The 13,331-nt window shown below is 51.9% G+C and overlaps 1 protein-coding gene across 1 annotated transcript in view; it reads right to left on the bottom strand.

The window, feature by feature from the left end:
• Positions 1 to 11,803, bottom strand: part of ITGB5 (integrin subunit beta 5) — a 48,707-nt gene extending 36,904 nt beyond the window's left edge. Inside the window, exons 1-3 of the mRNA XM_035536726.2 lie at positions 11,666 to 11,803; positions 8,435 to 8,520; positions 3,195 to 3,399 (exon numbers count right to left, since the gene is read on the bottom strand). Of these exons, the coding sequence (XP_035392619.1) occupies positions 3,195 to 3,399; positions 8,435 to 8,520; positions 11,666 to 11,780 (406 nt within the window). The 5' untranslated portion in view covers positions 11,781 to 11,803. The remainder of the gene's footprint in view (positions 1 to 3,194; positions 3,400 to 8,434; positions 8,521 to 11,665) is intronic.
• Between the last annotated feature and the right edge of the window lie 1,528 nt (positions 11,804 to 13,331).

Here is a 13,331-nt window from a genome sequence, read left to right as displayed (position 1 = left end):
AAACATTTCCCTATAAGTTTTATTGTTCTCCTCATTGTTCGCAGCAGCACAGCTGCTCCCACTTACTCCCAGCCCACGAGCAGGCAGCAGCAGCATCCCCAAACCACCGCGCCAGTGAGACGAGGCAGGAGGGGCTCTGCAGCCCCGTGCAGAGCTGGGATGTCCCAGTCCTACAAGCCCTGTGCCACCCCCAACTCCACGATCTCCTTCACAGCCCCTCTTGCTCCCACTCAGCTATCTCAGCTCCTCTCTCTCTCTCCTCTTCTCTTTCTCCCTCTCCTTCAATTCAATGCTGCAAGTCTTAAATGCCAGGAAAATCCACTCCTATGCCTATTTTTTTTTCATTCCTACATATTTTTCACCACTGTAATTCTCAGCCCTTTGAGAAAAAGAGGACATGTTCTTTGCACATGCTGCCCCAGACACTGCAGTTTCCAAACTGCCCTTCTTCTAGAGCAGGCCCTAAGATGGGAATTGCTGTGCTGGAAAGAGCACTTGGGATGCTCTAATGAACCTTCTCTTAACAGTTATGAATTTATTAGTCCATAAAAAAGCACCAAAAATAACAGGATCCCAGGCCTGGTTCTCCTTTCATTCCTAACTGTACAAATTGATTATCTCACAGAAAATATTGCTAATGTATGCAGATGTCAGTACAAAAGCATTTATTATTCTCTGTGCACGGTATTACTCTCATAGTTTAGGGATAATCCAGCCCTCTCGCTCCCCGCATACCGTCACCACCATCCTCTCCTTAGAGCTTTTATTGGGAAGTTTTAAAGTCAAAACTGAATACAGAAATGCTTCTTGGATACAGTCACACAGAGGCAGTAAAAGCAAATGGAAAAGCTGCTTTCGGCTAATTTAAGAATGCAAACTCAACAATCATGATTACCCACGAAAACCTCTTGCTTCTGCTTGCTGAGGCTCCAGGCTTAATGGACAGCACAACATGAACCTATTCATTGTTTTAAATTCCTTTTACACTATTCATGTTTTTCATAACCAGGACGCTCTGCCTTATAGCTGGACCCAAGGTTAAAAAGCAATGCTATGAAAACTAAGTGCTTGATCTGAAAGCTGCCCCAGGAAGACATCAGTTTAAGGCCTTTGGGAATTATCTCTGAGCACAGAGATTTGGGGATATGTCCTCAGCCACAGGATGCTTAGATCAAACTGCCTGGGTGGGACCAGCAAACAATTGACAATTTGCCCTCTTCTGCTTCTGCTTAGCAGTCTGAGAATAGAAGAGCACAATCACCATGACTGCTATGGGAACTCAGCCTTGAAATTCTACACTCTGCGTGCAAAAAAGTTTCCTGATGGAACACAAAATTGGCATTATGCACAAAATTAAATCAACATTGTCTCCTTTTTGTCTTGGGTCCACAGGCTGCAACTCTCAAGAGTTAATGGGTAATTTAAACTGAGGATGCTAATCCAAGGGTTTGGGAAGTCATCAGCCCTGAGTATGATGGCATGCACCTCAACATCAAAAAGACAGCAAAAATGGGAGATATTATGAAAAATACGTGCAGATACGTTTGTCCCCATGTAATGTCTCTGATGCTCTACAACAGGAGCACATGGAGGGGAGCTCCTGGGCTCAGCCCCACTCAGAGCACTGCACAAGCCCTCACAGCAATTTCTACTGCTCTGGGCACTTTCAAAAGCACTTCCAAGCTGCCCTGGCAGAGCTGCACACCCCAGAGCAAGTTGTGCAGCCGCGGGAGCAGCTGCCTGGCCACCGAGCCTGGGGCGGGACAGCAGAAAGCTGCTGGCACATCTCCTAACGCTCCCTTGCTCCTGCAGCTGTTGGGTACCCTGGGGAAGTCGTACGGCCTCAGCTTCTGCTGACCTGCCAAGCAAACCACAACCTATTGCAACCCACAGCATCCAGGTGAAGCAAGAGCAGTGTTGCAGTTCATCCCATATAGGAACTTGTCAGCACATTAGGGTTTCAACCTCAAACCAGACCTGCAGGGGCTTCTCTGCCATCCCACCAGAACCAAAGGCTGCCCAGCACGCCACTGTGCTGCTCTCAAGCACCTGGCAATCTGCTGAAACAAGGTCTGGCAGGAACAGCGGCCCCAGCATCCAGCAAAGCAGCCCCAGGAAAGCCTCAGGGAGCTGGACCCCATGTCCCACCTCTCCCCAGCCACCGGAGCCGTGGGCGCCTGCGCCTCCGGCCATGTCGAACAGCCTGGGGTTGGGAAAGGAATGTGCTGTGGAGGCGAGATGGAGAAGCTGAGCCAGCCCTTTCCCCCAGTGACTGCCTCAAGGAACAGGAGGAATAATAACTCCCTTCCGACGGGAGCAGACCTGCTTCAGAAGCGGCACTGAACTGCAGAAGCGCCGCTGCAGCAGAGCCACCGGCAGGTCTCTCGATCAGGCTTGCCATGGTGACTGACCCCAGGCACCCGCTTTTAACCAACAATCCTTACGTTTAGGGATCTGACCGATGACAGCAGTCCCGCTACTCAGGAAGATTTAATTAAGAGACATCATTACTATTCAACCTACGGAATTAAAACAAAAAGTCCTGCAGAAACTGGTCGGCTCTGGAAGAGTGCTGGTAGCGTGAACACCGGCTCAAGCTGCTGTTTTTCTTGGGCAAAACGTCGTATTTCATCTTTCTGTTTGCTCGTGAGAGCTGTCACAGAAGCATAAGCCCTCGAAACCCACACCAATCGCTTATAATGAATTGAGCTTTTATATTTGCTCCCTCACTTTGCAATAAAGAGCTTTTTTTTCCCCCTTCAGAAACAGCGGCTGCCAAATTTTTGCAAGAACTCTGAACCCACACTACAGCCTGCCCCCACCATGCAAGAGCTTTAGATAACAAGCACACTCGCGTGGCTCGCTCTAGCCCTTCACTTTTAATTTTTAATTAAAATGAAAAGATTTAAGAAAACTAATGGCTATGGGGAATGAAACAGGGACGTGGATACAGTCCAAGCTCTAAGTCACAAGTTCAAATCTTCATCTCAGGCCTTGATCCCGCAGCTCTTTTGCATCCCAACAGAAAACAGATATACTTTTTTTTTTTTGTCTCTTTCCTAAATTTATATGAGGAGCTGTCTCAGTTTAGAGTCAGATGAAAGTTTAGAGAGTTTAGAGTCCCAGCACCCTTCCTCGCCTCACCACGTGCCCGCAGCCACCCCCCTGTGGGTCTCGGAGCTGCTGGGACTCACCAGGACGCAGGCTCAGGGCGACCTTCTGCGGCGTGATCTGTGTGACGTCCAGGTGGGTCTGGCCAGAGCCCTTGCTGCTCAGAGGGACGTCCTTCACCACGCTGCTGCTGCTGCGAGGGTTTTCAATGGCACCCGCGCAGCCGTTCGCGATGAGGTTCTGCAGGAGGTCGCACCGCGACGGGACGGACCTGGTGCTGCCGAACTCCTGCAAGGTGAAGGGTGGGCAAAAGGGAAAGGGGAGGGAGAAATATCAGCCCTGCAACTGTGTGGATGTGCTAGGGTCTGTAGCAAATGTCAAGAGCCCCCAGTGGCATTTGAGCTAGCTGTGCCTCAAAAACAGCTTGCACTGAGCCCCGAGCCTTTCAAAGGGATCTACCAAGAGAGAAACGTCGCAAGGTTTGGTGTGTTGTGCTCCCAAGCCCTCAGCATTTCAGCACTTGGCCCGTAGGTCTGCAAACGGAATTTGGTCTCAGACCACAGCAGCATAAAGACACGCACTGTTCTGCACCCCCAGCAGCATCACTGGGGGGGAGCTTTGCAAAAGGAAGAGAGGACACGGAGGTGTCACCAAGGGAAGGAGGCCAAGTCCAGGTGTGAAGCTGGAGACCCAGCTGGGGACTCCCGGGACTTGTGCCCTGCTTCCTGGGTGAGACCCTACATCCCATCACATCCCCCCTCCGTCAAACCCCTGCACAGCCAGCACCGGCCCGGCTCTGTCCTGCAGGAGAAATCCCACCACAGTGAGTGTCCTCCAGGCTGGAGCACAGCTGACATAGGGCAAGCTGTCCCAGGAAACTTCGCTGGACAACAAGAGACTTGGACGAGGGCTGCCAGGAGCTGTTAGCACTAAACCACCACAGCTGCAGGCTGCAACAGACACCAACAGGAGCAGACCGGAGAAGACAGCGGTGGTTTGGGGCACAATGTCCCCACAGCCAATATGGGGCACGGCACTCCCCGTTGAGCATCTCCCCCCATACCCAGATGTCTCATACCCCCCCGTGCCAGCCCCAGCAGTGGCAGACAGCAGAGCTTTGTGCAGGGCGGGCGCTGGGGAACAACCCAGCCACACAACATGGCCTTTTGCAGCCAGCGCGTCCCGTTTGTCAGCGTGCTGGTTTTGGTTTCCTAAAAGGGCCAAAGGGAACAAGTTGCCCAAAGCTTACTGCATTCTCAACAGCCGATTTCTACTTGTTTCTGCGCTCTAACAAGAGACACAGCCATCTCCTACTCTGGGGCTGAGCTACTGAAATTACAGGAAATAATGTGGAGAAGATGCTCACAGCCACACCAGCCCCTCCTTCAGCCATGCAGCCAAAAACCAGAGCAGGGCTGAATAAACCCCACTTGTTGCTGATGATGAGGTACAGCAGGGGACAGGGCAGATGTTGAGGTTGTCCGATTGATGTCACACGCAGCTCGGGAGGGTCCCCCTGGACAGCCTCGGCCATGGGGTCCTGGGACGCAGAGCATCTCCGCTGCGTTTCCTTGCTACGAGGTCCAAACGCTATTGGAAAAACGCGAGGTTTGCATTCCTGCGTTGAGCGGCGGTGTCCGGCCAAGGCGACGGCATGCTGGATGGATGTGAACATGAATTTCTTGGATCGCCTCGTGTAAACAGATGGACTTCCAGAGAGGAGGACTGGGACTATGTAAATCATCTCCAGCATGACAAAACAGAAACCAGGGTCCCTCCCAACTGAGAACAACGCCCGGCATTTCAGAGCAGCAGGTTTAGGGCAGCCTCGAGGAACAGTTTGTCTCGGACCCGATTCGACCTTAAGTCAGTGAAAAGCCAGGCTTTATCAAGCACTTCCAATCATCCCCGCGGGGATGAGAAATACCTTCCGATAGTAACTGCGAAAGCTCTCGCTTCAGCAGCACCTCTGCACCTCCTCAGTTCCTGTTTCCCACCGCTCCTGGCTTAGCAGGTCTCTGTTTAAATTTCTTCTAAAACGGGCCCAGGGGAATTGCTACAGGATGGCAACTGCTGAGCTGCAGCTCTGAGCAAATCCAAGCCCTCGCCTGTTCAGTGAAATGCTGTGTTACTCAGGGTGGGGGAAAATAAAGCCCACCCAGAGGTGGGGATGCGCTGGGGAAAGCAAGGGGGGGTCCCGTGATGGGGCGAGGAGGGCAGCGAGCAGCATCATGGTGTTGCATTACAAAACCAAGCAAAGCCTAAGCTGCCCCTTGCAGCTTTGGCCACCCTGTCCCATCAAACCAAACCACAACGTTGTCTGCAACAAGGAAAATCCCAGAGATTAAATGAAAGGGGAAAAGGATGGGAAGCTCTGCGGGGTACAGGGTATTACGCAGGTCCAAATACTCCACAAGCAACCAAAGCAAAAAAGCCCTCGTTACCTCGTGCTGCACAACAGCATCCCCTCGGGGACTGTGCCCCACGGCTCTCGGGATCAACTGTCGCTGCTCACGGGCACGGTGCACCAACCAACGAGCAAAAGGCAACGCACGCGAGCAGATGGGGGAGTTCAGGGAGATGAGGCCAACAATGTGACAATTACACGCTCTTCAGTTTGAGAGTTTTAAGACAAATTGCTTGGCTCACACACGAACAGCACTGACCGTATCCAACTCCCGACTTTACATGTTCTAGGCTATTCCCTACAATTTTTGATTTAATCAGTTCAATTCTGCATTAAGTCAGCCTGAACGATGCCTTCTTTCTTCATTTAAAAAACCTGACATGTTCCTGGTAGGAAATCCATTGATTTTCCTTCCTCATCCTCCAGGCACAAATGCATTCAGAGAGCATGGGATACGTGCAAACCACTGGAAAACAGGGTGCCACAGGGGAAATTTCAGTGGAATTCATCATAAAGCAAATTTCATTTTAATTAAAAGAATTAATGTGCATCTCTGTTTTGCATGCACACACATACTGCCATGCCTCCTCTTTAGAGCATAATTTAAACGCATCGCCCCATTTAAGCCCTGCCTTTCAAGGTATTCATCCGAGAGCCAACAGAGTCGGCATTCACTTCCAAATTTCCAGCAGCCCAAAGCCTTGTGGTTAGCTCACCAGCCCCTGGGAGCTCCAGGCTGCATGGACACCAGCAGCTGCTCTCATCGGCTCATCCATCATCATCCTCCCAGATGACAGCGGGGGTGAGCAGAGGCTGATAGAAGCGGCGATGTGCATCACACTTGTGGGGCAGGAGGTGGCGAATTGGGAGTGGGAAACAGCACAGCCCTCCCCTCCCACAGCTGGGGCATCCTCTGAAGCACTGGCACAGGGGTGGCTTTGGGAAGTCCTGTGGGCTTCACGGGGCTGGTGTCACTGAGCAAGGTGTGCATGCACGTGTGGGTGTGCAGATACCCGACAAAAACTGTAATTCTTGCCTGTAAAGACGAAAACAGTTGGCCCAATTTAGTCCCAAATGCATTAAGCAAATGCAAGGCAAGCAGTAAATACATGCTAATGGGCTGATTGTGTTTCTACCACAACATAATTAGCGCCTGTGGAAACCGCTCCGGTATCCGAGCCTTGATATTTGAACGTCAGCAGAGCTACAGAATTTGAGCAGCATATAACGCTCCCGGGCACACACTGCTGTGAATGGCAGCTAATGGAAACAGGAAAGCAAAACAGACCGAAAGCCAGCAATTTTATAGGCATGACTGACGAGGCTGCAGCAGAGGGAAGGGGAAATAAGGTGGTGACATGACATGCAAAGAAAGCCAGTCGTGAAGAGTTTATAACATTATAAACTTCTGAAGTTGAAAACCCCTAGATATCTTTCACAATCCCATTACCTCATCTGATGATTTCATAGTTAGAAACAATTCAGTTTCAGACATGAAATTTAAAAAAATATTGAGTTAGGGTAAGAGCTTCCTAAGTCTTAGCATGTAGCGTATAGCAGGGACAGCAGCTTTTCAACACATCGCTCCTGGCAAGAAATACATTGAAGTGTATTTTTAAATAGCTGTGCCAGGCTAAAGGTCAGGACGTATTCCAGGACTTCCTTGTAAACACACCTTTTCCTTCACTTGGCCCCTCTGCTCCATTTAGGATTTTTTTTTTTGGTAACTCTTCTGTTTGCAAGATAAGAGTCAAGCTGCCAGTGCCAAGGGCTGACATACAATTAGTGGTCACACTGACCACCAGACAAACATTTCCACTGGCAGCGTTTGCCAAAATTGTCTTTTGATGCCAAGAATTTAAACAAAACAGAAAAAAAAAAAGGCAATCTATTGGGTACCCGTAGCTGACCAGCCAGCACTCCTGGATCCAGTATCACGCCACAGATGAGCTGGCTGGAAGAGGAGCTCTTACAGCTGTTTACAAGATGTCTCAAAAGCAGGATCTATTGCTTTACCCTTTCCCTTCTACACATCAGTCATCCTGCTGGGGGGAAAAAATAAAACAGGAGAACTATTCCGCTATCAGGTAACACGGCATTAGCAGCGTTAAGAGGTTTTCCTTGGAGAGCTGCAGCTGTGCAGTGGTCAGGCAGTTGGACGCGAGGATCTTTGCAGGTCCCTTCCAACCGAACCATTCTCTTCCATTTTACTCTATTATTTTCTGTTCTATTCTATTCCTTACTTCTCTCATCAACACCGAGGGCAGATGTAGGCGCTAAGCAGGCAAACACCGTCTATGCATCATGTATCATCAGGTCTTTCAAATACCTTAATCTCTAAAAATCATAAGTCTGCTTGATAAGACGCACATTTGATAAGAGGTATATATGAAAACCCATGAGCAATACTTAGGGAGCAGGGAAAGGTATTTGCAACTTCTTGCAAACCAAGGAGGGCCCAGGTAAATAACTGGAGAGAAGCTTCAGCACCGACATGGGATGCATTTTGGCCACGAAGCATGCAGTTAAGCTGCACAGCTCATCGCCTTGATGATGGTGCAGATGCCAGAAATGCTGGTTGCCTCCCGAAAGGACACAGTCGACGGGGGAATGATCTTTGTTGCAGCACGGGGCACGTACCGGGATGCCTGCGGCTCCCAGGGAGAAAACAGGAAGGGAACTGAAGGAACAGGAGACCTGAAGCACCAGCGCTGCTCCCTGAACAGGGTGGAGGATGTTTCCTACGAGTCGCATGTGCCCGAGCCATACTCGGCGTGGGAGCCCCCACTGCCCCCACCAGCCCCTTCTGGCACTGGGATAGGCAAAGGGGGGGACGCAGCTTCCTCTCTGCATTACAAAAAGCACCTGAGAACCGACTGCAGCATTTAAAGCAAAAATCAGAGTCTGCCCACGTACCTCTTTGGAGCACCAGGCGCACTTCGGGTGGATGAGGAGACACTCTTCGCAGGACGAGGCGCTCCCACTCGTGCACATGTTGAGACCTTCAGCAAGAGAGGACAGAAAACGGGCTGGGCTGAGCAGTTACAGCCTGAAACCAGGGATCAGGGGGGTCCTGATGTGGTTTTAACGCTAAACATCCTGCAAGTTCAGTGTCATGAGCAGGGAATCTCCCAGGAGCTGAAAAGGCTGGAGGAGGAACAAACCTCTCCTTCTCTCCTGCAAGGAAGTCCTGACTTCTCCTTTCCCAGGAAAAACGAAAAGGACAGAAACAGGCACCGGGAGGCTGAGAACACCTAAAATACAATTCTAGGGACTACTTCCCCCTCTTTTCCGGTGTTTTCTGGTTAATGAAAGAAGGAACCTGTCCATCTTTCTAACGAAACCCTGACAATGCGATAGCTGTTCCACTGCCCTGAAGGAGGCTGTCCCCAGATCCCCCAGATGCTGACTTTACAAGCCACACGAGGCACATCTTCTGGATGTTTCCAACTGAATATACAGGAGCCCCCACCCCAAAATTTTCACCTTAAAGCATCCTTACAAGATATTCCCCCTCCACACAGATGACGTCCATAGCTGACTCCCGTTGCAGTAAATTGCTTTAATTTACGACGAGAGTCACTTCCACAGGATATCCAGGTTATGCCGGCCAGCCTCTTCACCATGGGGTGCATCCAAGGCTGGCCCTGCGCCGTCCCAGAGACACTGCCTACTCCAGGGCTGCCTGCTTCCAGGCAAAATCCAGGCTTTGAGCTTAGAGAGGATTTAAAAATAAAGTGGAATCGCACAGATTAAACCAAATGTCACTGGTATGGGCTCTGAATGCAGCGGCTTGTTTAACCAAGCCTGTGGCTATGAATGTGCCCTTCAGTGGCACCGATGCCCCAGCTCTCCCTGGGGTGCAGCTATTAACGTCCACAGTCAATAAGTAATTAAAAAAATTTTCAGCCGAGGACTCGGCACAGAGGTTGCAGCCTCCAAGCGGAATGCTTTGGGCGTGAACTCCAAGCTTGCTTTACTTTTCCCTCCCAGATGTCAATAAGGGCTTTGTCCAGCCTCTGTTTTTGGAGGGCTGTAGCCGCAGCTCCCCCTGCCCGGCGCTGCTGCTGGATGTCACCTGCAGACCTTGGGGACACACTGACAGCTGCAGAAAGACCTCACCGAGCTTGGGCCTGTGGCAAAGACCTTCAGCAGCAGGAGCTCTGGACTGGAGCTTGCTGCTGTACTCCTTAAGAATAATTTACTGAAAACCTAAAGCTGCCCGGAGGGCGGTGCACCAAGCCGGACAGCTGCACAAAATCACACCATGCCCGAGGCTAGGCACAGAGGGAGGACAAGCAGTCCTGTCACTGCTCCTAAGCCACCCCAGCAGTGTGACCGTGCCCCAGCCCTGCGCTGACGCTTTCCCTGCCCTCCAAGGTGGTTAACCCTCACCCCGGGCTGCCTCTATGGTTTTCATTCAGACAGGCTGCTGGCTTCCCCCAGGCGGAACAAGAGGCTCATTAATGCCCTCTCACTGAGCGTTAGCACATGCCCCTTCCTTGTTCACATCCACAAGTCAGTCAGCCTTCAGCTCCTGGGCATTGAAAGAGCTCAAAATATAGAAATGTAATAGAAAGTACAAAGTGACTGGCTTTATAAAGCACATAGTTGCAGCCATACCCACGCTATCCAGCCCTGGCTATCCAGCAGGCTTCTCTCGCCTGTCTGTCTGTAAACAGGACAATATTTGCCTCCGTTCCCAACTGGTGGATTTTTGGAAGTTTATTTAGTGGTGGTAATATCTGAATGGAAACCAAGGTCTCCTCCTTTCCAGCGGGTGCCATGGGCAAAGCCCGGTGGCGGCCACGCTCCCGGGGGACATTGCTCCCAGGGGCAGCTTTTGGAGTTTCAAAGTATGCTTTTCTTTCCACTTTGGAGCAAAACCAAAACACTTCCAGCATTGTTGTGAAAACAGAGCTTTGAAAAGCTGTCTGAATTTGGAGTGAAAGCTGAGCTTTTTGAGCTGGAGTTAAAACACGCAGGATTTTCCCAATGACAGTCTTAGCTGCACTCAGTTCAGTGCAGTTTTTTGTGCTGGATCAAAATGAATTAGGCAAAGGAGGGACTTGAAGATGCCTGTGCTAGTCCAGATCCAGGGGCGAGACACCAGGTAAGGCTGGAAGAAACTGAGTCCTTCCCATACATCTAACGGGACCACTCCTCCCAACTAAACTTCCCACAATGGGAAAAATTCCATCCAGGATTTACTGGGATTACTCTGGAGGTTGAAAATCCGCCCCCTTGGACTGCCGAGCTCCCCATCCCACGTACACACTCGCGCTGATGCCGCCGGCTCCCAAACCCAATTTCATTTTGCAGAGCAGCATCCAGCGGGCACGAAGGCATCTCCAAAGTACGTCCTGCCCTCGGGCTGAGCCCCTTTAGAGCCCGAACATGCAGAGGACAACAGTGCATCCAGCAGACAGCCGGGACTCAACTACATAAAACTAACGATGCAGAGCAAGACAGGAGCCTCTCATGAGAGGTGTGCAACAGATTTATTCCTGAAGATGCTCCAGGCAATCAGAGCTCATTTTAAACCTGTTCTGCAAGAAATCCTAGTTTGGGCAGCTCCCCAAAGTGAGAGATGAATGTAGTGGGATGGTGAGGGAGAAAAAAAAAAAAAGAGTTATATATTTCATGCTTTATCCAGCTCCGTGTGAAAAGATCATTTTATTTTGCCCTTGCAGTAAGGGCTCTTCCCCGAAACGGTTTGCTGCCCCTCCAAGCATCGGAAGCACAAAATAAATTAAAAATAATAACAATAATAATTTAAAAAAGCTAAGAAAACCTCCTCGGAGATTTATCGCGGCCGTGTGCCGCAGCGCAGTGTCCCGGGCCACTCCGTTAAAGCGCCCAGCGCCGAGAGCATCGGCCCCGCAGGGACCCCCCCCGGGACCCCCGGAGCGGGGTGGGGGGGGGGTGGAGGGGGGCAGGAACCGGGGTGGGGATGGAAACGGGGCTGCAGCCAGCCGGAAGAGGGGGAAGCAAAGGAAAAGGAAAATAAGTAAAAAAAAAAAAAAAAAAAAAAAAAAAAAGGAAAACCTCGACAAAAAACGCGCCGAGGAGGCTGGGGGCAACTCGCCTTCCCCGGGGGCTTTTCCAGGGCCGGGAGAGGAGCGGGGGGAGCGCGGCGAGCCTTACCTCTGCCGGGCTGCAGCGGGGCGGCCACGACGAGGAGGAGGAGGAGAAGGAGGAAGGAGCGCGGGGGGGGCCGGCGGGCGGCGGCGGGGGCCGGCAGCCCCCCTCGGCGGGGCATGGTGCGGCCGGCCGGGGCAGCCCGGGCCCTCCTCCCGCCGCCTTTTGTGCGAGGAGGAGGAGGAGGAGGAGGAGGAAGAGGAGGAGGAGGAGGAGGAGGCGGTGCCGGGGGGGCGCCGCGCTCCGCTCGGCGGCTGCAGCCCGGGGGCTCCCCGCGGCGGCGGGTGGCGGAACCCCGCGGCTCCGGTGCGAGCCCCCGGGGGCACGAGGAGCTCCTCGTGGGGTTGCACACCCACGGGCACACGCGCGGACACGGGTGGGAGCCGCAGGCTGGCCCCGCACTGATTTCCCCGCGGCTCCGAGCTTTTGCTGCCGCGGGGATCCGCGCCGTGCCGGCAGGTCCCAGGCGGCCGGGATGGGACCTGTCCTGCCTGGTCCCCGGCACCATGGGACATCTGCACCGCAGGTCTGAAGGGAACGGCGGATTTATGACCCCATTATCCCGGCAAGCTCTCTTTTTCCTTCTGCTTTTAAAAGAAATCATAAATCAGCTCCGTGGCCGATGGCCCGTTTTAAAGGCAATTTATGGCACGCGTTACCTGCCGGCGGCCTGCGGACCTTTGTGCCAATCTGACATAAACCCTGCAAGATATCGCCTTGGATTTGCTCGAAACGCCCGCCCTCCATCCCCGCCCCGCGCGTCGCTGCTCTCAGACAGGACTTGTTAACTCTAACGCCACTTGGGAAAATTTCCCCTTCTTTCCACTGATTCCCAGCGCCACTTTCGGACACGCCGCTGGTTTCTCCGGTGTCTCCAGACCCTTGGGCCACACTTTCAATGTTTCAGGTGTCCTGGGGCTGCTAAGCGGCATTAATGCCTGGCGTGGCTGCAGGTGCATCCTGGAGCTCCTGCCTGCGTGCAAACCGGGGTTTCTCCAAGCCACGCCACAGCCTTGATCTCCCAAAGCACCCATCATTGCTTCCCGTGTCTTTTCACTCTTGACATCACATCTCCTGCCTACAAAACGCCATTCTTGAGGATCACTTAATCCAGGGAATTGAGACCTCTCAGTTTCTCTCAAGAATTTAGGAGCCACATGAACTTGTTTTTTTGGGTATAACTGCGCAGTTCTGCTGGAAAGGAGATGGCAAAACCCTGGGCTGAAAAGCCCTGATCTTTGTGCTTGCTCCCTTATCACTTGCATTTTGAAGCCATGGTGCAAGTAGGACATAACCTCGGTGTTTCTGACCTAGGCGTGCATTTGCAAGTGATGCAATTTTAAATTCGTTCTTTGATTCTTCCGTTATCAGTCGAAACAAACAAAATGCTTTATCAGAGATACTTTGAGTGTATCAAAGACATGTTTTCATTGTCATATCTCCCTTGTGGCAGAAGGTGTGGATGAAAGCATCTGAGTCACATCTAGATAATCTGCTGTGTCGCTGAAGCTGTTCTAGGTTCCCAGGGCTGACTCCCCTTCCTGCACCAGTCCGGCCAAACGCTGGTCCCACAGCCCCAGCCTGCTTCAGGGGTGACGCTGCCCCTCTGCCCACACGTCTCACAAAGCGTGGGCTTGAGCCTGGGACACCCCTGGTTTCTCATGGTTCGAGG

This window comes from Cygnus atratus, chromosome 6 (genome assembly GCF_013377495.2).
Source record: "Cygnus atratus isolate AKBS03 ecotype Queensland, Australia chromosome 6, CAtr_DNAZoo_HiC_assembly, whole genome shotgun sequence".
NCBI classification, from domain to species: Eukaryota; Metazoa; Chordata; class Aves; order Anseriformes; family Anatidae; genus Cygnus; species Cygnus atratus.
This window is presented reverse-complemented; position numbering and strand designations above follow the sequence as displayed.